General features: G+C 41.0%; 1 protein-coding gene and 1 long non-coding RNA gene across 3 annotated transcripts in view; one reads left to right on the plus strand and one right to left on the minus strand.

The window, feature by feature from the left end:
- On the plus strand, positions 1 to 25,881 carry LOC145555191 (uncharacterized). The gene is made up of 4 exons (XR_014091279.1): positions 1 to 132; positions 17,179 to 17,317; positions 22,839 to 22,971; positions 25,153 to 25,881. It is a non-coding gene; the product is annotated as an uncharacterized LOC145555191 (long non-coding RNA).
- pard3ba (par-3 family cell polarity regulator beta a) overlaps positions 1 to 26,462 on the minus strand; it is a 129,781-nt gene that overhangs the window by 1,677 nt on the left and 101,642 nt on the right. For both annotated transcript variants that reach the window (XM_081616616.1, XM_081616624.1), the window contains one exon: positions 11,271 to 11,347. In XM_081616616.1, the coding sequence (XP_081472742.1) occupies positions 11,271 to 11,347 (77 nt within the window). The remainder of the gene's footprint in view (positions 1 to 11,270; positions 11,348 to 26,462) is intronic.

Below are 26,462 nucleotides of genomic sequence, written 5' to 3' on the forward strand. Positions count from 1 at the left end.
TGCAGTGAAGGACAGCTCTCTTGTTGGTCGGCTTCCTGCTGTTACTCAGTTTATGTGGCGAGGCCTTGGCAGGATCGAGTTGTCAGGGGGACGTGGATGGAGAGATGCCAAGAGATAACGGCAAATTCCTTGGTAAGCATATATGAGGTTGTGTGTGTGTGGAGGAATGTGTGTGTCCCAGGGGTGTGCAGTAACAAGGCAGCCAGCTGGAAGTCTCCGGTTCCCTCCCACTAGCTGTGGGTGATTAGGGGCTAAACCCCTGGGTAAGGCGACACGGGGGGCTTCCGAGCAATGGTGGAAGAGAGAGAGGCGCGAGAAGCAAAAAGTCTGGCTCAAATGTTTTCCATCTTATGCTACGTTTCCAGGGGCTGAGTGATAAACACGTCTTCTTATAAAGCAAAGCATAAAGTTTTTAACTATCAGTTTCCAAAGCAGAGAGATGCAAGAGCCTGATGCAAAGTTGCTGCAGCTTGAAAGGCTGACTTGCTATTCTGATGCTGGCAGAAAACAGTTTGGTGTTTGCTGGCTGAAATAAGCAAAGCCTTTTATGAAAAAGGAGCATCTGAATTAGTTACACTGAGACCAGTATTGATGAGGGTTTTTGGACATATTTTGGTCAAAAACACAAAACGTTTCTCAATCTCTTTTCTTGTTTGTGGAAAAGTTTGTACAGCTTAAATGTTCATATAAGTTGTTTTCTTGATGCAGTGAATCTCCTGGATTCACAGTGGTTAGGGACACACTAATAACTAAAATATATGAATACTTGAGATTCCCATTTTAATAGTTCAAAAACCAAATATACTTCAATATGCACTATTATGCACAGTTGGAACTACATTAGCCTAAGAGCAGAAGGAAACATCAATGGTTTGGAGGTTACAGCCAGTTGTTGCCAAGGAAAATAAATTTGATGCTTTGCAAATGACATCCAATAGCATGTCAACCAGCTTTACACCTATGTATTTCTGCTATATTTCCCACCTGCATTTTCTTTCAAATATTTAAGATACGAGCTAAAAAAAGTCCAGGTTTTCTGTGAGTAATTTAGTTACATGCCATAGAAAAATCGACGAATAGGAAAAGGGTCACTGTAGTTTCAATCAGTTCTTGATAGAGTGCATTAAACTAAGCTCTATTTTAAGAACAGTGTTGCACAGTGTTAGGTAATCACAACATTGTGATACTGCTGAATATAGCAGTGGTGATATCAGATACAACTAGCTAGGTTCAATAATAACCTAGTTGATTATGTTTGAAAACCAGAAAAGCAGTTCAGTTTGTTACTTTTGGTGTTGCTTTAATAAAATCATCGATATATTTTTTCTAACTTTTACAATTTGACAGCACAGTCATTGTGTATCGTTTTGTAACCCAGTTGTATAACTGAATGTAAGTGATATAGTGATGTAGCAGATTTGGTAGTGGGTACATTTTTTTATAGATAAGCAAAGAGAATCACAGAGCAGATTCCACCATCTACAATGGCTCCTACTGTAGTTATTATACAGAAGCTTTGAGCTTAGCTTCTGCCTTGTTCTGTAATTGTATCCCTGCGTCTGCTGCGTCCGGTCCCTCGAGTCGAGCTCAGCACCTGTTGACCGGCCAATTAGAATGAGTCACTCACCACAGTTTAGGCTGCACACATCTTGCTTGGGAGCGTGCGTCTGCACTCGTGCCTGACAAGACTTTCCCCTGAGGATATTCATAGACTGAGGTGATGTGGACTTCAGCATGTGTGTTTGCAGAGACCTGACCACCCATAGAGAGGGGCTGGACGGGACTCACAGGTGGTCCCAACAACTACCAGCCCTGCCTCGTCCGTCAGCATAAACACAACCACAGACACAAGGAATAAAACTGGTGGAGGATGGAAGAATGACAGAAAGCTAAAGACTTTAATATGAAATGAAGATGTGACAGAACAGAAACAGATGTGCAGTCTAGTCTGCGTGGAAATAAATTGCTCCTTAGATAGTGGTGTGAAATGAAGCAGCAGTGGAAAGAGCAGGAGAGAAGGAGGCGAAGGTCATGCTCCTCCATTAATCCAGATTAAACGCTGAAGGCCACCAGGAGAGGCACTGAGAGGGAATAAAAGAAGGATGGAGATACACCAGGATAGAGGAGGGGCGACACCTGGGTCCTCAACTCGTCTCAGGGCCACCCAAAAACCCACAATCCTTCATCTCTCTTCAATTCTCTCAACATTTCTCTCTCCTTTATGCTCGATTTGTCTCCATCATCTCTCACTTTAATGCTTCTTCCTTTTTTGCATCTCCTTTCATCTCTTCTCATCTTCAGTGATAATCGGGGCAAAGCAGTCACATATATCTTCTTCTACACCACCAGTATCTGCTGCACTAGAGACGCATGTTTTCCACAACATCTCAAATGATGCTAATAGAGAAATGGATTCTTCCTGTGTCCCATTTTCTGGATGACTAACTGCTAAACTGAACAGATTAAATGTTTCAGGGCGTACAATGACCTCTGACCTCTGACATGCTGGGCTCCAAGTTGTCGTCCTATGCTCATCAGTCGGTAAATTAAATAAAGTTCTTCAACAAAGTATAAGTTTAGGGTGTACATACTTTTACAACCAGGTTTTTGCAGAGTTGTGTGTACTTTTTAATAGTAAAATGTTAAAGCTGTTCCAGAGGAAGGAATACTTCACAAAGCACCGAGTCGATGCTTTTGTCCGGTGCTGAATTTGTGGCAGAACAGGGAGACGGTTGGTTTGAGATGCGGACAGGGAAGGGAGCTGATGGCTATGTTTAGCAGGGGACAGGCAGAGAGACGGATGAGACTCCCCCGTCTGTCCCTCTGAGGTCTATATGGAGCAGCAGAGTAAGGTGTGATGTGAACCACGGGGACCAACTAGAGTGGAAAGCTGTAATGACACGCCGTCTAATACATCTGACTCGCACTCTGAGAACATCATCACCATACACCGCACCCCCCACCGCCCTCAGAGAGCCACTGATAGACTCAATATTACATCCAGAGCTGTGCATGTGGGTACGTGTTGGGAGATATACGATTACACACACGCAGCAGTGAAAGCAGAGTGTGTGTTGCAGTTTGGGGCCTGCTTCCGTCCTGTGACAGTGAGGAATCTGTGCGTATGGTGGTTATCCCGCACCTGCCCCAGGAAACGGAAGGAGGAAATTAGTAACCCCACACCCACAACAGCCCCCCAACTCCTCATTAGCCCCACACTCCCACAAATACCCCCACAACAGCTGGAAAACAACCATGCGTCTCTGTCAGACACACACACACACTCTCTGGATGAATGTGACATTTAACATGAAACAGCATTACTCTGTTTGACATCCTCCATTTATCCATAAATATAAGTATACTTCCAGATTGCATCACAGTACAATTAAGAGATCTGCAGAATCCAAAGAAGGCCACACACAAGGGACAGGGGTGAGAAACCAATATTGAATGTCCGTGATCTTTGGGCTCCCAGGCGGTCCCGAATTGAAAAGCAAACATGATTGTGTAGAGGAAATCAATGCATGGGCTCAGGAACACCCCTGTGAACAACTGGTGTGGAAGTTGGAGCATAAATTCAGTCTATCGACGCCTCTGTGCCTGAGATAAGAGCTGCGTCCTTGGTAAATATTAATCAGAAAGCCAAATAAAAGTCAAACTATTTGCTTCACATCAGTCATGTCAATGTTCTGCTTTAAAAATGAATTGACAGACATTATGAGAGGGTAAAAAAACCAAGCAAAAAATGTAAACTTAAGCAATTAGAGGGTATAAAAATTTACCAAAGTAATAATGTAGAGAAAATGCAGAAAATAAACACAAAATTAGCCATAAATAGCATGAAAAAAATGACAATATATATATGTGCTAAAGTAAATGCAGTTTTATATTCTTGGCTACTGGCTAGAGTTGCTAAATGATAAACATGCAGCACTAATTAAAATAAAAGAATGAAATATAATTAAATAATCAAAATAATAATGTTCTCAGTTTGCAATTAAAACAGCTGCCTTCCAGTGTTCAGGAAAGGTTAGAAGAAAAGATGACCTCACTTCCTGAGGGTCTAGACGGCTTGTAGGATTAAAGGCAAGTCCATAAATAAGACTGAGATCATTATCAGTGTTAAAAAAACACTGAGAGCTTAAAATCAATTTTAAATTGCACAGAAGAAAAAAGTAGTAGCTTCTGAGAAACGTTATTTTTATAGATTAAATCATTTAAATGAGAAGCCAGAGAAAGCGCAGGAGGTTTCCACCAGCTGTTTGGACCAAGATTTAATGTTTATTTCATATGATTTCTGCTTAAGTGCCAGTAACAATCTTAGTAAATGAGAGTTTTAGTAGTATAGATATATGATGTAGGGAAGACTACAGTTAATACTTGTAAACAAACTTTTTATTGTTGGCATTTTAATAAAACAGACAACAGCAGTGTTTAATCTGCTGATTCTACTGCGCCATTATTTTTACATCAGCTTATTTTACATTATTTTAAAAGCCGACCGACACTTTTTGGTGCATCCATACTCTGAACAAATGAGCGCAACACACAGAAATGACGCCAATGCCAATTAAATAGCATTTAATCATCGAATTCATTACAGTTCTGATTATAAAACATATGGATGCACATGTGAGCACATCTGCCAATTATATGCTCACCTTACGCCCACCGCATGCAAAATATATCAACTGCTCAGCAGAAAAAAGTACCAGCTGCTGCACCTCACTGCCACACACTCCCACACATATTCATTCATATGCATTTCACATTTCAGCTGAAGCGTTTTCAGGGTAAACGGTGCCACAGTTTGCAGAGGCACAAACAGTTTTTTCCCTGCGGTGACATGACTTTACGGATAAATTGTGGCAAACCTTTCCTCTAATCTGAGGAGACTGGTCCTCAATCTTTGTGGAAATGTTTAGGGATAGTTGACAATACTCATTAGTGCTTGATGCATTTACTAGTGTCCCTAAAATCAGCACTGTGCAGGCTGAGTGTTGCAGAGGAAACCATTAGCTACCGTGGCCTCGGCCATCAAGACAGCTCTGCTAATCAAACCAGCCTATGTCAACAATGGCGCTGGAAATTGGCTCTCACCTTGGCGTGCGTTCTTCATCTAAATGGGCCCGTGTTTACACTGAGCGCTATTACATAGTGAGCAGCGACGAGGAGTGTGTACAGTATCGGTGGCAGGTAACAGCAGGGGCTCCGGTTTAGAAAATGAGAAGGTGAGAAGAGACGGGAGCCACCAGTAATAACAGGCTCTACGACGATGTTTCCACACAGATTTAATGGGCAATAATGACCTATTTTGCTCAAATCTGCTGGTGTGAATGCATTTATTGCTCTCAATGAATAAAAATGCAGAATGACGGCCACTAAAAAGGCATAAGCAGTTAAATGAGATGCACCGTCCGGAGCTAGCAACGAGGAGCTTCGATCTCATGTAATAAAGACGAGTCGAGGGAAACCAGTTGAGTAAGAGTTGATGATGGGGAGTCTGATGGGGAGTCATTTCAACAGCAGTGCTTTGGAAGTTTTCGTTCCTCTGGAACTTTTCTACATTTTCACACAATCCGACCACAAACCTCAGAGGATTTCATAGGGTTTTTATTGAATCGACCAACACAAAGTCTCCCAAACCTGATGGATCAGGTGGAAGTCATGCAAGGCGACACATGCAAAATGCTACTGTACGAACTAAATAGTGTTTTAAGATATAATTATAGCAACAAATACAGGTCTTAGTTGTTTTATCCACGAAAAAACTGCTAAGAATAAACTATCCATTGTCTTTTAGCTGAACTTTAAAACCTAAAAACAGAAATAAAATTACATTTCCTAAGATATTTACTAAAAATGTAGAGTTGTTGGGAAACATTATCAGCTCTGAGTCTAAAAATTCCTTTTGGACTGTAAACTTTTTGATGCCTTCTCTATCCCATAAAGTTCCAATGAAGCACGTTTGTTGTTTCAACATAGAAAAAAATAGAAAATATCAAAGTTCAATAATGCCTTTGCAAGGCACTGTTATCCCAAAGATGTATTACCTTTATGATGCATTAAATCTTTTATCAGTTCCCTCAGTAAAAGGAGATTTACCTTTTGGAAAGTGGAACAAAAAGCAGAGCTCTCATGCTGTGTTGAGGGGAAAACAGGCAAGTCAGAAACTGATTATGAAAACAGATGGGGAAATGTTTTGGACGAGATGTTTTGAACTCGTCATTGCACATATTCAGCTCAGTTTGTCCAGGGCTGCTGCTTTCCATTTCCTCCTGGACGAGGAAGACAACATTTGAATTCGTCTTTATTTGTGGACTGAATGTGATGCCGATTCTTACACAACAGTTTTTTGTATTTCTAACTGAGCTCAGAGGGAGCGCCTCAAAGTGTTTCTCTTTTGTTTTATTTATGATGCACCGATTTCATTTTCCCATACACAGACCCTAGGAGACAGACGGAGAGACGGGTGGTGAAGAAGAGACTAAGGGAAACATAAACAGAAGCGACGGAGAAATGCAGACAGAAGGATTGATGGAATCAGTAGAAAGCAGAGAAAGCCCAGTTAATGTAAACAGGTAGAGCCACTGGTGCCTCAGCTGTGCATGTGACAGAGCTGCTTTAAAACCTTTCATTTCCTTCTGCTGACTCCATTACATTCTTCTGTGTCTGAGCACAAAGTGTGTTAGTTTCTCAAACATTGCTGCATCTGCCTGCAGTTTCATAAAAAGCCACCAAAACCAGTGAAGGGTCAGGACACCTCGTAGGAAATCATAAAACCTCAGGAACTCCTCGGCTGCTCGTTTATTTTTATTATTTTGACTTTTAAGCCACTTATCCCACATTCTGAGTCCAAACAATTCTTTCAATATAATGCAGCCTGAGCTCCTGAGGAATTAAATGACTTGCAGAAATAATAACTTTAACCGAGTTGGGCGAGTTTAGAGTGAGTCATTGGACAGCTGGACAGCAGCAGGGCGGGGAAAACAGTGAAGCTGTGAGAAGCAGGACTTTAATAAAGACGGGATGAGAACAGCAATAATATGATTTCTCTGCTGACCCTGAGAAAATCTTGTGAATTCACCGGAGCTCCAAACAATATTACAGAAGGAAAAATAACAGATTTCTGTAATAAATGCGGCTGAACACCTGTGCTGCACAGTGATGCACTTTGACTTGAAAAGTTAGACTGGAGGAGACATAGTAGAAGCTTTTATCTCTTAATATTGAAACTGATAGTTCTTAGTGAAGTAAAAGTCTGTCTGGTAAAGAGTTATCCATAATTTGTTGAAGTTACCCCACACGTTCATCTAAATGTTGCAACTGAAATTGATACTCTGTTTTCCAACCTTTTCTTGTTCAGTTTTAATGAGCATGTGTGAGTTTTAGAGTGCGTTCACACCAGTCTCGTTTAGTCTGATCAAATCAAACCATTTGTCTAGGAAGTCTGGTACGTTTGAGGAAGCATGAATGTGTAGTCAAACTCTGATGGGGTCCAAAAAAGTAAACTCTGGTCCGTCTAGATCTCGGTTCAGTTGAAGTGAACTCTGGTTGGTTTTGAATTCGTATATATTCATATACCATATCTTTTATTTCATACGTCTAGGGTGTGTCTAACATGGATGTAACTCATTAAAGCCTCAGTAGAAAGGTTGATGTGCTCGGTACGTGCTGCAGAAAGCCAAGTACCCGTAAGCTTGGGAAGAATGAGTTTGAGCTATTCAGGAAGGTCAGACAAGAGCCCTTAAGGGACACTTGTACACATACTACAGCCTACTCAGCATGCTGCGGACAATCAAGAAGTTGCACCTGGTTTTTATAAGGTGGGGCAGAGGATTCCAGTCTCTCCACAAACAATCATGAGAGCCTCTTCAGAATGATCGACTGTAATCGCACATGAACAGAGAGGTGCTAGCTAGAGGTCTTCTGAAATTAAACACCTCCAACCTACTTGATGTACAATTTGTATTTCAGTACTGAGATCAGTTTTGGTAAACATCCCATGTTTCAGGTCAGTTGCGCATTAATCTGCCAATAATCCGCCATGACCAGCAGCAACTTGGTGCCAGCCTGCCTTCCCAATCCAATCACCTTAGGGTCAGGGGTTGTTCTGATTGGATAACCCGGGGTTGGGTCACCGCGCCCATGACCTGCCTCTTTGAATTGATAATGACGGTAATATTCTCCATATGGCCTTGTGTTTCTGCATGCGTCCCTAAGCGTAGAGCCTAACCGGAGGCAGAGCTACACCCCCGCGTTAATGGCCGGTGGAGAGTGAGGTAAGAGCCAAAGTAGTACTCTCACCCTCCCTGGGGCAAACCTCTCCATGTTACCACTTCCAGCTTTTCTTTCCAAATCCTCTTTTCCAAGCCTTGAGCTTCACTTACTGGCTGCTGTGCTGTGCAGTAGCCCCAAGGAGCCAGTTTCAGGCTGAAGTCTGAGGTTTCTTTCCATCACACCTCCCTACTCTGGAATAAACTACTTCAAGTTTCTTAATTTGAGATGTGGGGACAGCCAGACAGAAGCTGATTTATTGCGTGTACACTTTGGGCTTCCACAATGTGATGAGAAATATTTTCCAGAGGAATAAAGCAGATAACGGGGCATGCAGGCCGGCAGGTCTGTTTTCTGTTTGTGGGAAAAATGTATTTACTGAAGGTCTAAACCTTTTCTTATATTTTTACAATGTAGCATAGTAGAGCAATGTAGCATAGTAGGGCATTATTTTGCAAGACAATTACAAAATATAGCCGTACAAAACTAGATTTCTTTCGGTAAACAGAGAAATTTGCCACTTTGTGTCACTTTAAAACCTTTCTCTGAAGTAACATGACAGCATATCAGTCATCAGGGCACTCCATTAAGTAATAGCAATAATAACATATTACTTATGAATCAAAAGATAACAAAAGTGGGGTTTTATATCTGAAGGAAAAAGTTAGAGCACCCTAGTAGCTGACATTTATTTAAGAAAAGTTTGTCCCACTTTCTCACTTTTAGCTGAGACACCTTTAAGCAGTGAGATCAACATCTGGACTTTGACTTAGCCTTTTTAGTATGTTGGCTCTTCAAACATCTTTGGATCATCATCATGTTGTAGGGTACAATTATGCTTCAGCTTTAATATTTTTTAGTTCATACTTTCTTCAAGTTAAAACTTGTGGTTGAATCTATAATGGTGAGCTGACCAAGTAGCGTTGCAGCAGAAGCGTTCCCACCAGTTTTATGAGGTCTTTGCTCTGAATGCTGTGTTTGGTTTATGTCAAACATATCTGTCCAAGGAACATTATTTGAGAAGTCTGGCTCTCTTTTCTCTCTGTAAAACTCAAGTCTGGCCTTTTTGTTTTCCTTAAAAAGCAAGGTTCTACTTATGAAAATTAAACTTGTCCAGTCCCTTTTTGATTGTCTTCATTTAGCATATTGAGGTCTGGTAATTTTTAACCTGCCCATGCACAACTCAAAAATTACTAAAAAACAAAACAAAAACAAACACAAGAAATAAACTAGACAAAACTTATACAGAAATAGATATTTAAATTTCTGTTAATGGTAAGAACACAAAGTTGTTGCAAAGTGTTTACAAATGTAAACACTAATCAGGGTCATAATATTAATTTCTCTGTAAAAGGCTAAAAACATTTTTAAAGGAAATTTTGAAGAATTTTGCAAATATCTGTGTGAGCAGCCATCTTCCTGACTTGTACCTCCTTCCTCCTCTCCACCTCTCCCTGTTTGCTCCCATCTGTGAGATGCTTTGCTTTACCTCCTCTTATATCCATGCACACACGTACACACACAGAAACACGCACGCGCACACACACACGCACGCACGCACGCACTTATGCAAACTCTCACCTCCTTCACTCCCAACCCTCCAGCTGCAGCCCCAGCCGGCTCCACACAAAGGCAGGCCAAATGTATGCTAATGAGAGCCAGGCCAATGGTGGAGCCGCACTCATTTTGAGAGGAAATGGCTTTCAATAATGGCGGCCCCCGGGGGGATTTCGCACAAAGTTCAGCCCCACTTTGAAAAATGCATTCAATTCTCTGCTGTGTCTGCTCTCTTTTTCTCCAGTGTTTTTTCCCCTTTCACTTTGGGAAAAAAAGGAAAACATTCCCAGAATAGATTTGTATCCAACCCTCTATCAGCTTGTGTTTACGCTCATGAGAGTTGGAAGTATTAATTCATCTCTATAGCGAACATTATAAACAAGAAGAAGTGCTGAAGGACGTTAATTGTTCAGTTCAGGCTAAAGATTCTTCAAAAGACAAGAACCTGATTGTTATCTGCAAATCTAATCATGTAAGCAGACAATATTACAGCTGCCATTGTTAATAATATTCTAGAAATGACGCTCTGAATTTACAATGTAATGTTTCTCTTACTAATGGAGCTAGTGATTAGTTTTTAATGATGTGGAAATAATTTCGGAAACAATAGAGTAATAAATGCCAAGCAGGATTTTGCAGTGCTCACAAAGAACTATAAATTGCCTGAGAAACGGTTTAAAAATACAATAATTTTTGCGATTTTAATTGAAAATATGACCAATAATTTCACAGAAATCTGGAATAACGATCGTAATTAGAGTCTTGGTTTGTTTTGAGGTGTCAAAGTTTATCCAAATCTGCACATTTAGGACTAAATTGTTCCCTCTGCTGCTTCTCCTTGCTACACTGTCTGTTTCCCCCCCGACCCAGGGCTGATGTCTGTGCTCCCTGGTGCCTGTCACATCAGGGGGGGCAATAACCCGTGAAATAACTGTTCTCTTTTCCCCTCACTCTCCTTCTCTCCATCCTGGTGTCCCCTCTCTCCCTCCTCCTCAGCCTCCTGCTCTCACTCAGCGCACATCGCACTGCTCCACTTTGCAGGCGAGCCGTGACGGCGCGTGTACACACACTTACATGAATGTTTGTTGTCGACTTTGGACAGATGCATGTTTGCCATATAATTTTGACAAGATGGCAGGTAAAAAAAAAACAGAGGGACTGGTACGGTCCTATTAAAGGGCGAGAGATCCCCCTGCCTGCACCCTGCTCTCTGGAGAGCTGATCAGTCCTATTCCTGGGATGAGTACACACTCCCAAGGCAAACACTCCAGATTTAATTATAAGCTCCAAAGAGGATTAGTCTACACTTCTTGTGTGTGTGTGTCTCTGTGTGTGTGTGCGTGTGTGTATGTGCGTAGGGAGAGACAAAGGCAGGAAGTGGCGCGACGTTTCCCAACATGCAGGAATAAAAAGAATAAATACGATGATCTCACCTTGGTTGTGGATTGTAATCCGGTTCCAAATCTTCATACCGGTGCCTTGGTCGGGATTCAACCCCTCTGGGTGCCATCTAAGAGCAAACACAGGATATGTTAGATTCCTTGTTTAAACACTGAACAATCAAAGAAGCCCTGAACCCATAACTGCCTCCCTGGAAGTCATTTAGGTAGAGAGTAAATAATAAAGAAAAAAAAAAAAACTACATTAATGGATTCAAGCAGCTCATGTCCTTAGGCTGCATGTTTAACCTTAATAATGTTTCAGTAGTCCAGTGAATTCATTCATAGAAAGTATTTAGAGCATGTCTGCATGGATCGCCTGCAGACATCCATGCAGGATTTGTGGGGAAAAACAGAATCGAGAATCAAAATCCCTGAAATGCAACATCAGACGTCATATCACAAAGCCAGCTATTGGGAAGAACGTGTTTTTCCCTTCGTCAGCCACCTGGCTCATAATTAGTCAAACCTCAAGCAGATTTAGATTTGAAGTGACCTTTCTGAACGTGGTTCTGACTGGCAGCACCAATTTATAACAAATGTCTATCCAAGGCACACAAACAGATCCAGTTTAAGTAGAGGAACATTGTCGATTGAAAGTTGATTAAAAGTAAAAATATTTTAAATATATTTCTGTTAGGGGAGTGGGAGGGGTATGAATAATTTAGAGTGTAAATGTATTTATCTGGCCTCAACCATGGCAGTCCCCTCCTTTCTTTAAGCTCTCCCTACAGATGGTTCCACACCGCAGTGGCACATCTGGTGTTTGATCAGCCTCAAAGGGCAGATGTCACAGTGGTGCTCATTGACCTCCACTTTGTATCCATCACTGTCTGAATCAAATTCAGCTCACTAATGGTGCCTAAAGCATGAGTGGACGTTGGGGTCTGGCCCGAGCTCTCTAAACTCAATCACACGGACAGAAACCATTGCACCCTTCTTAGGAACAATCTGTTTCAGCCCAAACTGCTCTCACCGACCCCAATAATAACCAAACCTGACTCACTTGCATTTACTTGTTTAAATTACATGTTATTGTTAAAACATATGATTTCTACCAAGATATTCTTAATGCTAAACCACTAAAACTGGACATGTTCATCTCAGAATTAGTTCAGAATTTAAAAGCCTTTTGAATTCATGCTAAAAACACAAAAGTCATAAAAATATAGCAGCGTTAGATTGTAATTTCCATCTAGCAAGCACGAGATTAAATTATGCTTGGGGAACACTAAAAATACCTTTTCTTAAATGAAAAAAACTTTAAAAGTCGCCAGCATTGACAACTAAAGCGGAATAATTTAGCACAGATTTTACGAGTGTATATGCTGCAGCTTCCGTATTTGTCTGAACCAAAAGTTAATCCCAGTGCCACTGGAAATACACTCACAAAAGGAAACATGTATTTGCATCATTTGCACTCCAGCTGCAGATTACATCACTATGTACATTATTGGAGTTACAAATGACTGCTAGAGGCTGGTGTCTGGTAGGATATATATTTATCAAGTTCGTTTAATCTTGCAAAATCTCCAATTGCTCATCATAATTACATATGTTAAAAAAAATACCAATGTTAATGTTGACATATTGTGCATCCCTAAATCCCAGTGTTCAATATCACACACAGAACAATAAATCCATGAAAGACCAGCGGCTAGCAGTATTTTCCTCATGCGCTCGGTTTAAACCCATTCTGCATGTCAATGCAGCAGAGCCACATTACCAGATATCATTAGCATGTCTGTGTGATGTAGGCAGCTCTAATGTCTCTGAATGGCAGCCAGGAAGTGAGAGCACATCAGAGCTGCTGCTCTGTTTACTGGAGAGGCTCTGGGTGTGTGTGTGTGTGCGCGTGTGTGTGTGTGGGGGGGGTAGGGGGTACGTGTGTGGGTGTGTGTGGTGTTTACGCCAACATTAGGGTAGTCTGCATGTCTGTGTGTAGCTTTAGCATCATGTTAGGAGGTGAGCACTCCCTCTTTGGATAGGAGTCTGTGTGAGAGCGACATGGGGGCCATTATGGAAAGAGATGCATAAAAGGGGCATTACTCCCTGCAAGAAGCAGGGACTCAGGTGGAAGACCTTTTATGTGTTTCTTTATGTATTGCAGGAAGCAGAGCAATAAATCTTCTACGTATCATGCGGCTGAGTGAGAGGTAATACCAGGAGAGTGATGAGGACAGGAGGAAATGTTGCTTTATATGGAATGATTGAAATTCTTTGTCCATTGATTGTATTACCATATTAGCCTGCAGCCATAGGTCCATGCACACACAAATTATGGATGTCTGTCATATGGACGGCCATTTCCCCTAAATTAGTCAGCTTCAGTGGCAATCATGTGCCTTGAAAATGCTTCTGTGGCGTACCAAAACACACACACACGCGAACACGCACACACACACACCACACACTGAAAAGCCTCATTCGCGCTATGGCAATGTGAAATTCATCCCACAGCTGAATGCAGCTGAAGAGAGATGTGAGTAGATCTGGGGTGTCTAAAGTGCAGACCAGGGGCCATTTGTGGCTCTGGTACTGATTTTGTGTGGCCCCCAAATGCAATTCAAGAGTGATACATATTTGGCTCAACCAGCACAGGTGGATGATACAGATGAAGATGTTTTAGAATTTGTAATCAGGATAAAATTATTACTGACAATCATTTTACAATGGATAAAGTACAAAAGTGTTACATTTTTGATAACCAAGCTTTCATAATAGAATCATGTCTATCCACAGATTTTTAACTATAAAGCTTTTAAAGATGGGCTTCAATCTTGATGTTTTTAAGCCACTTTTTAAAACACATTTTCACTGGTTTTTAATACAATGCGAGATTAATTTGTTGGGCTTCTTTTATGCTTCTATTTTTGTTTAGTTCGAATTATTATTTGTTGTTTTTGTCTGCAGCACTGTGGCCAATGACTGAAGAAATTAATTTGATTTATTTATTAAACTTGGCTAAATACAGCAAACGTTTTGAAAGAAACATACCCAAATCCTGTTCTTATAACCAAGAGTAAATTTGTTCAATCAAGCCCAAAAGAGTTTGAAAACAAGATGCCTTTCTTAATACAGGAAAACAAGCCAAAATAATAATTAAAAAGAAAAAATGTTTGAAATCACAAAATGAGTCGCTGTGATTTTAAATTTCTTTATTTTCTTGACCCATGTGACAAACTTTGAACACCCCTGGAGTAGATAACAGCAGCAGGACGAACTCGACCGTTTCTCACATAGAAAGTGATTCCACGTCCTCACCCTGAACCTGATGACATCCTGTGTTGGTTTTCTAGTTATGGACTTAATGTCTTCTGCAGATGCTGCTTAGCAGAGTGAGAGCACACAAATGATGGAGAATTTCCCATTTCTCCTGAGCATCACATGGTAAAACACTTTGAGTTCACATCTGTCTGCATGGATTCCTCACAATCAGCAGGTTTTAATCGCTTCTCATCATGGAACAGAAACTGAACTCAAAGTCGAAAGAGAGTCTCCTCTCTTCTCAAGTGCATGATTGTGTCGAGTCACTCGATGCGCCGCGATTCACCAGCTGCCAGCTCTGCTGACAGAATGCTTGGCATGTGTGCGAGTGTGAATGAGCAGAATGTCACTTTCCCATTTTTTCAAATTAGAAAAAGCTTGGCCTTGACAGGGCCAGATGACACGTGCTGAAGCTCCCAGCTCTGGCGCCACAGCTGTCGCATTCATCACAAAGTATTGCCAGGGAAATGAATTTCTTAGAGCCCTTCTAGCTGCGCCTGTATATTTGCGACGCTCGTATATACAATAAGTTGCGAAAGAGTCCGAATGCTTTGACACTAAGGCGTTTAGTGCCGTCAATTCTTTTCAAATGGCATAATTAGCCTCCTGTACCGCCATTCATCCATCCATCCATCTTGGATGCTAATTAAGCGTGTGGAGCCTCCGCCTGGCACCCCCCGTGCCCACCTCCTATTGGCAACCTCCGCACACCCGCCACGCATCCGACTGGCACCATGAGGCGCAAGCCATGCGATATCAATCCACCCCCGTCCCTAAAGATTGCTGGGAAGAAATTGTGCAGATTCGTCCCCATCATGAGAGGAGATGGAACGAAACAGGAAGAACAGAAGTGAGCTGGCACAGACGAGAAAACTGACAGGAGTTGTAAATATTTGGCATTCTCACAGGGGGGAAAACAACACAAGAAGCAGTGAGCTGCAGTTATGCTAAGTGCTACTGCCACTGTTTGAAATATGGAGGCAGTTTGTTACATACCTGCAGCATTTTTAACTGAATCTAGACCTTAAAATGTCAGACAAATTCAACAGTGTTCCATCTTTGTATGTATATTTTTAAGTGATTGCATTCTTCATTCATCCAAGTAAAATAATATGTGAGGCTAAGACTCTTTTTACAGAAGGCAGCAACTAACGATATTCAGCATCAGAAGAAAAATCATCAGCAAAACATTCAAATTGACCAAGTCAACTTTCCTGTCATTGCATTAAAATCAACTAAAACATCCTCAGAGTAACAAATATGGCTGTACCTCAGAGAGCTGAGGTAAGACTGTAAATATTAGCTTTGCAGTGGAGCTAAAGTTGTTTCTGCCCATGTTTATGCATATTAAGGTATATTAGGTGTTTGAACTAATTTTAAGCATTTTTAGAGGAGATCTGAAGGTCTGAACTGCAAAAATATTTCTTCCGCGGCTATCTCGGTCATTACTGCCAAATCTGAGGAGGCAGTTTGGACAAGTGTGTATAAAATAGGATGTTTCATGCTCTTGCGAGGCAGGTTGTTGCCACGGAAACTGACTAATAATCAAGTTTTAATAAGAAAGGTCAAAGAGTCGCTCTCATTTTAGTCAAGTCTAGTTTATTGGCATACCAGATTATGTTGAATTAAGAGCCTGTGAGTGTGTATCTCAAACAGGAGGCTTACTTGCCCTCCAGTGTACACTAAACACCCACACCTGGACCCGGCTCACTCCAAGCTCGTTAGCAGCAGATGGTAAACATACACATGCACACGCACACACAGAAGGGGGGATGAGGGTTACACACACACTCTAAGCAGTCTATTTTGGTAATAGGCCAATCTACTGGTAATTGTCCTCATTGTTAGTGTTTGTTTAGGTTTAAACTCCTGACCTCAGGAAAGATTTTCACATTTTATAGCGGTCGTGTTGAGGTTTGGGCTGGATGCGCGTCCATGTGTGTGTCTGTGGTTTATTCTCTACATGCAAGTATTGAAATCAAGAAATGTAAACTCACAACGGCTCCATAAACTCTCCTCTCTGTCTGAATCTGTTTAAATAAAAGTCCAAATAAATTCAATATGTTTAGAAAAGTCGGAGGAAAAAATAGTGTTTTTTTTTCCTACCCCATTGTTTGAGTGGACAACGTAAACAGGGAAAACCGTCGCTGTGCAGCCAAAGAGAACATTTGATTTGTTCAAGCAGCCGTTCGAAATAACATCCTTTAACTGAGCTATTCATCTCCCCATTCAGCTGATGAAACAGCTGTGCTCTCTTGGGGTTGCTCTGATTGTTAGCAGCTTATGATGCAACCTTAGTCACTGCATACCCAGGTCTCATGAATCTACATGTGTGTGACCATGGCAGTGACCATGCGGTGCTGTTTATTTGCAGAGTTTGTCTCCCTGTTCCTGTCTTTCTCTGCGGGTCTGTTTGCCTCCCCCCACTGTTTGCTGTAATAACATCCCAAAACGCCTGCCAGAGTTCTTGTTGTTCAAGCCCCAGTAGGTGTGTCGTGTTGAGTGCGCGCAAGACACTCAAGTGGTTTCAGTTTATTCTTAACAAATGTGTGATTTAATCGTTGATGGTAGAAAAATGCTTCTTGTTTCTGCCATCGGGAGACTAAATGTACCGTTTTCTCCTCTTTATTCATAGGACCAGAAGATTTGCAGATCATAACCAGCAGCAGCAGTGAATCCACCACCTTGAGCTACCAGAATATGTTTAGCTTGACCCGTTTGACCCAGAGGTACTTTGATGGAAGTCCAACTTCAGTAGCTCTGAGCTACAGCAGGTCAGCTCAATCTCAACTCTCTTGCTTTGCAGAAGTATTAGTAACTGCTCAAGTTTTTCCACTTTGTTCCTTTTTACAACCACTCAACCTCAGTCTCTTTTATTGGGATTTTATGTGCCAGATCAACATAAAGTAGAGGATGGTTGTTAAGCAGTGTCTCTACCAGCTTTCCAAATAAAATGTGTTTGACAATTCGTCTTTGCAAAACAGCTCAGTCACATCAGATGGAGAGCATGAAAATGACTTGCAACAAATTCTCATCTGAACACTTGCTGTACTTTATTTGACCATGTAATAGTGCAATTTGACATTTTGAAAATAAATTTGCTTAATGGAAAAACTCGCTTTTGATAAGTTTTGGCTATAGGATGAGGTGTTTTTTCTTTTGGCTGTATTGAAATTGGTTTATTTAAAAAATAATAAAATTTGTTTTTTTTGCACCTATGTTACTACTGGCGCAAACCATAAAGAAGAAGATGCACTGCAATTGCTAAATGGTATTTTTTCAACGTTAGCGGAATATCAATAACATTTTGTAATTAATTTGTAATGGCAGCGCAGCTAATGACTGCCGTTTCTAGCACTACGCTTAGTGGAAAGTGAACCTCTGCCCTAGTTTCAAATCGCTGCAGCCTCACTGGTTTTATTCCCAGTATTTAGCTCCACTAACTGTGACGAGGCCTGTAGATGAAAAACACCCTTGCAACAAGTAAACAAATAAAATCTAAGTAAAAGACTTTAAAGTTTCTTATTTTAACATAAAAATAGGTAAAAGTTCAAGGTGGTTGAATACAAGCCACTGTATCCCATTTGGTTTGGTTGCCACTTTGAGTTTTCTCACATTATAGGGTACAGAGTGGAAATCTACCTCAAGGACAACTCACTTCAAGTCCTTCTGGCATCTTAACTTGGAACAATGGATCTTCCTTTTGCAGGATGCGCCACTTGCAGATGTTTGCCAGCCCTGTAGCCTTTTGGCCCAGGAGGTTTCTTTGCCTCAAAGCTCACTGCTGGCAGCGCTTTTCTTTATGAAGCACAGCCAGATGAGAAAATCCCAGATTTGTCTAACAATTGCTTTCCTCCTCTGTGTGATAAAGAGGCCTGCTTATTGTTCCAGTCACTCCATTTAAAAGCCAGTTTGAGGAAAAAACAAAGGCAACATTTTGCTTTTCTGCTTAAAAAAATGGTCAAGCTAGTATTTATAGAAGTGCAAAGAGATGATCAATGAGCAGGGCTTCTGGTTCTTTATATTTGATGTAAGAATTGAGGCATACCGAGCAGATGTGGTTTAAGATGCTCATGAATCCATTTGTAGCAAAGTGAAATCTTAGCAGAGAACAAGCACGAGTGAGGAGGTGAATGGGGAGATTTCTATCAACTTGCAGAAAGATCACACTCTGCAGTTTGCCTGTAGGCCAGAGACAAGCTGTGGGAATAAAGACAGACACCAAATAAGTCCCTGAAGGCCTCTGTTGGCCCAGATGGAGAACAGTGGAGGGGGGGGGGATCAGCTGGGTGCTGCACAGCATCAGAATGAAGAAACTTAAAACAAGGGAGGAGAATACAAAGCCTTTAGGCTGAACTGGAGAGGCAAGGACAGAGAGGAGGAGTCCGTGGTTAGAATCCCTCATTGTGACTTTGCTAAAAGTGGAGAGGAAGTAAGGTGGGGCCCGTGTGTGGGAAAACTCTTCATAGCGGTTGGTAGAGATATAAAACTGGGATGTTCTTGCTGGTTTTTAACTAACAGGAGTGCAAGAAGTCATATTTTGACTAAAAACCTAATATGAAATGTATAATTGAAGCAAGTGTGTCCAAACTCTTGGTACCAAGCTTGTTCCTGGTGCAAGTGAACTCCACCAGGGTTGCACCGAGTTTGAGCCCATTTGTGGTGCTCAGGCATGGACCGGTATGAAATTATTTTCTTTAGAATATTTTGATGTGAATGCAGAGGTGATTTTCTTCTGATATTAGCCGAATTGTGAGCTGATCTTCACCCTTTGGCCTCTTGCTACCAGAAACACTGCTGTTCTCAAAAAACAATTGGGATAAATGAGTTAATTTAACTAAAGTTTAATATTAGCCCATCACCATAATCTCTACTCCCTCAACTTTGTCTTTAAAGCTGTGTTGAGATCACATGTGCGATGCTGGAATGTCATCCCCTCCAGCATTCGTGCTTGACTACTTGATTGTTGGTACATAATTATTTATTTCTAGACAGCATAAACTTCACCTTGAATTTAGCAAATAATGTTGCCTTCTCTAGCTGCTGCTGTTCGTAAGCACATTTTTTACAATGTTCTTCCTCCCAAGTTGTCATCTTACGGTTGCCGTAGCATTCCCACATTGTCATGATACTGCAGCAACATGAGCGATACTGCAGGAACAATACGACGTATAATTTTAGTAGTTTTGAAAGTGACTTTTTCATATCGTGGTATGGAACCAGTAACCAATCCATACCTACTAGTGCTGGAAGACAGGATCTCAAGGAGTAGATGTGGTGGACCTCAGGGTTTTTGCATTTTCCCTATATCATGTGTTTCTATTTGCATCTTCAAGCCATGACCTTTGTCTTTATCGACATCAACAATTGTTGGAAATCAGTCTTTTCTCCATTGCAGACGTTCCAGTATCTTCCTTTGGATTTTTGGTAGGATGAAGCAAAAACTGGATTGAGGGATTTAGGGCCATGTTTGCATTAATGAAGGACTGCATGTCCTTTCTAGCAGGGGAATCCCTAGAACAAGCAGTAACCCTCTGGGATGTCAGGTTTCCCTCTAGGAGCTACTACCTCCGCGCCCCAATTTTGGATAATAAGACGTTGAAAATTGTGTTAAAAAGACTGCAGCCAGTTTGCATTGCCTTTGTCTGTAGTTTTATCGATTTCCTCCAAAGTATTGATGCTTTTGTCCATTTATAATTGAGCATGTAGGTTTACAAAAGAAAAAGATAAAACTACATGAGTGCTTTGGGACATTTCATGGCATATTTTGTCTCTTTATTCGGCTGTGGAAGGAGTCCTGAATTGAATCAATTGACTTATTTCCAGCTGACAAAAGCTCCTGTTTTCTCTCCGAGATGAAACTTGGCACGCTGGCACGGGTTTAAAGGCGTTTGATCGGCAAACAATACCCAAATGGTACGAGGCAATTTCACTCGCTTTTAAGAATAAATCAATTTGTTTTGAGAATATTCATGAGCAATCATTTCCAGATATTGCCTTAACTCGGGAATGTTTCAAGGTATTGGTGCAAGACGCAATTACATTTGCAATGCAGAGCGAGGAATTATCTCACCTGAATGGAGAAAGAATGAAATGAAGTCTGAATACCAGAATAAATACCTAATGTTTAGGGATAATCTCTGCAGCGAGACTTTCACTTCATAATTATCCTCCCTCTCTACATTAGCAGGGACATTTTCCCCCCAGCCAGTGTTCCCGTAGCTGATCAAACTGTAGTTTTCTTTGGGCTATTCTAGGAAGCATGAGCTAAACACTAACTTGTGGCTTGAACTGTGCAATTTTATAGACCAGAATAGCAGCCTAGGGACAACGAGCCTTTAATCAGAACAGGGTTCAGGTTTTTCCAGTGGGCGAAAACAGAGAAACTGCAAGCAGGGCCGGGTTCAACTGTATGAGAGCAATCTGGAGCCTAGAATCAGACTGAATTGGTTGTAATTGGTGAATTAGGAGGTTTTCCTCTAAAGGGAAACTGTGTGTGTTGTGTCAGCGTGCATTTGGCTGCAGCCTCCTGCAGTGAAATGAACTTTCACTGCAGGAAAGTTCATTTCAGAGCTGAGGTTGAAAGCCCTTTTGATCAACACTGTGTGTGTTGCTCTGTTTGGGATGTGTTTTTATGTTTGTGGTGTGCCACCTCGTAAAAGTCTTGTTATAAAACAAGAATAGGACTAAATGTGTGTGCCTTGTTCAATTTATAGACTCAACTCACTTGTGTGTGTTTCTGCGTGACTGCACACTGACAATTGCTTAGAAAAGTACTATGCAGGATTTTTATTTAACTGTCTCAGCCAGGAAAGAGAGAAGGACAGTGAAGAAAACACGGAGCGTCTGCTGCAGGTGCATCCTTCAATACATGGCGCGCTCACGAGGGGCATATGTTACCCTGATTAACACAAACATTAGGATGACATTAGTACTGCCTCCCTCAGCGAAACACCCCCAGAGCAGCTGCTAGCTCTTCCTCACCTTCTTCAATATGCACAAACTAGCATCTCTACCTCCCACTCACTGAGGAAAATTGACATTTTGCAACTTTTCTTTGGAGAAAGTTGATAATGAATTGATGGGTATGAGATTCTGTTCTTGTTATTTTTCTATATATTTAACTTTGGTGTCATAAAAACAATATTCAAAAATTTCAATGTTGACAATTAGAATATTTGCCTTCAACTTGCAGAATATCAGCAGTTTGTTGCTTTTGTTAGAGCTGTGATGCCACTTTTTGTTATCAAGAGAAATCAAAAGAAAGAGGAGTGTGCGTGCTCAGACCGATGTGTGTTTTTGACTGACAGTCAAGCCAGCAGGGGAGCAGAGGCACAAGAACGACCTAAATGTGGCTTACAAGCCGCAGACAAAGGAAAATCTGTCTGAATATTAACATCCACGCCGAACCGATGTTACCAGCTCGTTTTTCCGACGGTTGCTGCCTGTTTGCATCAACACGGGGATCAGGTGCAGGATAACACACGCGTCCATCCGTGTGAATAAAAAGCAGACATGACAACCCTCATTTGGATTATTGTTTAAAGCTTGAGGGTAATTCTCTGTGTGAGCGAGAGAGTGTTTTGGTTAATCAGACCGTTTTGTGGCTCGTAGCCAACGTCACAATCAGCCATCGCCAGAACGATGATGTTTACTGCTTCATCCTAAATGAAATGTTAGTTCTGGCAGGAGGCCATAGTTTATGCTCTTTATCTACGGAGGCAGAGATTCAGCCATGGAGCCGAGTTCAGTGAAATAGGTTTGTCCATTTTATAGTTTTGTTGGCGTTCTTCCATTCAAATGTTTGTAAAAACAAAAAAAAGTTTAAATATTTTTTTGACCTGAAACAAATAATCAATTATAGAAATAGTCATAATTCAGTAATCGATTAATGGTTAACTGGATATAGAGAATCAAAAAAGTCTATACTTTTCTGAGTATGCCATCTCAAGTGGCATGAGGTTAGCTTCACTGGTTTAAATTCTGTAAAAAAATAAGAAAAGCTCTATTAAACCTCTTTTTCATAATGCAAAAATCAATTAATCTGTGAATTATCAAGTGTACAACAAGGGATAATATAAAATGTTTATTTAAAAAAGGAATTTAATTATTTATGTGCATCTTTTTTAATATGGTTAAAAAAAGAAAAAACTCAGCAGAATGTGCCAAGTTTTTTAACTGCTTAATCATCTGAAAAACTGATTACTAAAATAATTGTCAGCTGTGCGCTAATATTATTGTAGTTTTTTGTTTTAAGTATAACTTCTCTGCTTCCACGTCTGTCCATCTCTGCAGATTTCCACAAGACACCATCACTTCTCTGGCAAATCCTCCTGCAGGACTGGCCTGCCAGAGTGCCTGAATCCTTTATGAGTCAACCTGAAGCTGTCAGATAAAAGCAGTGATGGCCTGTCACCGGGATAAAAAGGTAAACAAACTATATCAACACCAATACCATAGACAGTTCCCAGATTTCTGACTTTTATTTCCACTCTGGAGTTGTTTCAGTCACAGATGAATAACTGTGGGTTCATTAGGACTGTGGGCACAGAGAGAAAAACATCATTGGGGGGCTTTGGCTTGTGGGCATGAAGCACCCTGCACAGTTTAACACACTGCCCGTATACGTGTGTGTGCGTAGGCCATATATCACGGTGACAGGCGGGTGCGTGTTTACTTAATGATGTGGGGGTTTATTTATGAAGTGATGGCCGACATGCAGGGGGGCAGGGGGGAGGGAGAGATTGAGACAGCCCGAGGATGTGACATTAAAATATCATCAAGGTGATGGATGTCCGTGCACAAAACATTAGAGACAAGTACAAAAAAGCAGCTGCGCAGCAGATGAGTTGTATCTGGAGTTGGGTGAGCGCTGCACTGCGTGCATGTTTTCTAATGACTGAATGTGTCATTGCAAGTGCAGTTTTCAGTGACTTCTCTGGGCATTTAAGGTGGCATATGTGCAGTTGCTGTTGGCTGTATTGCTCAGGGTGATGTCTTATGTGTTACTCTGTTACATAAGGAGTGAAGAATGCAAGTTCACATGATGCAAATCATTCAGTTTTTAAAACTGGTTGCTATAAGATTGGTGCAGGTTTATCGAAATTCATTTTAGTCACTATGAAGTCACTTTTTGCCCAATTACTGCAGCTAGAGAGCAAATGTGAAGCTGTCAAACAGGATTTCTACAGCCTAGGTGTAAGAGTTTGCTGTTAAATAATAAAATCTTATATACAAGTTTCCATACATAGAAAAAAAAACATTTTATATTGGACAACCATTTTTATTTTTGTAGGACTCTGTGTTTTGGACTACTTTGTGGTTGATCTGCAACATTTCCAGTTTTCTGAAACTTGCTAATAAGTTTTGCCACAGTGTTGTGTGTGATGCTCGTTCCATGTTTTCTGTTAAAGTTTCGTGCAACCATGCGACTGCTTCCCAATCCAGCCATCAGTATAATTTCAATTCTTTGCTCTTTTGTCAAATGCATCTTTTTGGGTATTTGAAATATAAAAGGAATATACATTTTACACTCTACTATGTATGGAAACTTATGGCCCACCCTGTAGTTAACATTAAACTGAAAAACATTTGATTATGTCAGCCTTAGTCAAAACAGCTGATTGTTAAAAACCATGTGATTGCATCAATGTTGTGATATATTGTGGTATTTTCACTTAAAGCTGCCTTATGTAACACAACCAATCAGAGCCAGGTCCACTGTCAAGTCACCTGCATGTACACACTGCTCACACACTCTCTTGCTCTCTGGTAGGCTAAAGCTGGTTCACCACAACACAGTCTGCCATTATTGCTTTAATGGTGGCAAGTGGCCAGAGCAAAATACAAAACATTGCTAATCATTTTAAGCTCATAAAATATAATCTTGGTAACCTTTGATTTGATCATTGTTAATGTCCTTTTCTAGTTACACAATAACATTAAAGTGAAATCCAAAAATAATGTGCATGTCTTCTAAATATGCAAAGTAACCACTGCATAATCATAGAGTCGACTGTAGGAAAAAGCTGGGACAACATCTTCTGAGAAATGGGGCGTCTGCAGGAAAATGTTCCAGCCAACTCATCTCATGGAACAAAGGAGATGAAACTTGCCATGTACTTTCAAGCCTTAATTGGCCATCAAGACATTACAGAGAGTCTATCATTAGCATATAGAGAAAATAGAGTGAGTGCAGCTCTGTGATTGGCATAATTACAAGGATGACCTATCCACAGACAGAGAAACATGGCGGAGGGGTCAAATTAGAGATGGATGTGGAGACAGATACATAGGAGGATCCGGGGTTAGAGGGAGGAAACAAAGGGACATGAAGTCACTTCTGAGCACAGTGACACTTTCAAAGATCTTCAAGTCATCTCAGACTGCTAAATGAAGAGTCCTACATAAAGAGCCCACAGCCTTTCATCCCCACTTTTGTTTCTATCTCTTTATTCTAGTGAACTAGTCCTATCTTCTGGCTCAGAGGAGCCAAAGTAGACATACCCGTCCCTTTCAAACACACATAAAACACTCTGAGAGGAAGAATGGCACTCCTGGCCTTGTGTGGAGAGCTTCGAAAACTGTATTTTTTTTTTCATGTTTCAAGGCTGCAGATACAGACAAGCATAAAAGAGCAGTGCTGCGTGGCGGAGGTGGCGAGGAAGGTGACGGCTAAAAGCCTGATCAAACAAGGCCGACGCGAGCAGCTCGCTCAAGTGGTCTGCATTTACGCTCCACTCAGACTGGAAATAGGCAAATGTGGAGTAATATCCTGCTGAATCAAACACCGATAGCTCCACTCTGTCGGCAGCTGAAGCTGAACAACCCTCAGCGTATGAACAAATGAGCCCACTTCTGCCCTCTGCTTCACTCTATTATAGCCTATGTAATAAAGAGTTAGTATTTTGTGTTTAACTTGAAACAAACTAAATTTATCACATTTTGTCAGATCAACTCAACTTTGCCTGTTGATATCCCTCCATTTATTTTTTAAAACAAGTTTTGAGGAGAAACCTGGGTAAAGTATGATGAAGTATCAGAAAAATTGAAGAGTACATTTCAACCAAAACACTATTTTATTTCACAAATTATTAGTGTCGACATTGATGATTATTTAGTTTTTGTTTTAAATTTCTGAAATAAATGCTAATACTAACTGTAGCTCATTGTAGCTGTTAGCTAACATAGATTAGCTAAAACGAGTGATCGATTTTTATTAACCTATTTGCTTAATAAAAACGTCCCTAATTTGGGAGTGTTTGATAGATTGTAGACATGTGAATGTCTAGATAGGATAGAGTTCTGGTTATTTTTCTAAAGGAAATAAAAAAATTTAAATACAGAAACTTTCTGGTGTCATGTTTTTCCTTTTGTTTACCTCATATACAGCTATCCTCAGTGTTTTACTGTTTCCATTCACACCATGAATGTGAGCAGGTTTGTGCGACTGCAGCAGGAGTGTTTCATTATCGGGCTCCTCAGGGGAGGAACCTGCTGAGGCTTCTCACTATGGACACCACTTTTTTTTTCCCCCTTGTCGTACAGAAAAAAAAAACATTTCGATCAGAAGCTACAGTGCATACTCACTGCGCTTTAATTGCATCAAAGTTCTCGTGCAGGCAAACTGAGAAAGGAACGCAGGGAGCACGGGAGGTTACGTACTGAGTGACAGAACCCTGCAGGCCTAAACGACAGAAACTGTGCCATGCCTGGGAGGGCCTAATGAAGACTGATTCACAGGACTGCAATGCTCAATAAACACTAACTACAGCAGGTGAGGAAAGGAGCACAGCTGGAGGCAGGTCATGTCAGCTGATTGGATATCAGCGACACCGTCTGTAAATCCATCTCATATTTCCCACATGGCTTTGCATCTGTCTGTGCTCAGGTGGATTACTAAAAGATAAATGAATCCAG

The sequence above is a fragment of the Poecilia reticulata genome, chromosome 2, assembly GCF_904066995.2.
Source record: "Poecilia reticulata chromosome 2, P_reticulata-male-v2, whole genome shotgun sequence".
Lineage (NCBI taxonomy): Eukaryota > Metazoa > Chordata > Actinopteri > Cyprinodontiformes > Poeciliidae > Poecilia > Poecilia reticulata.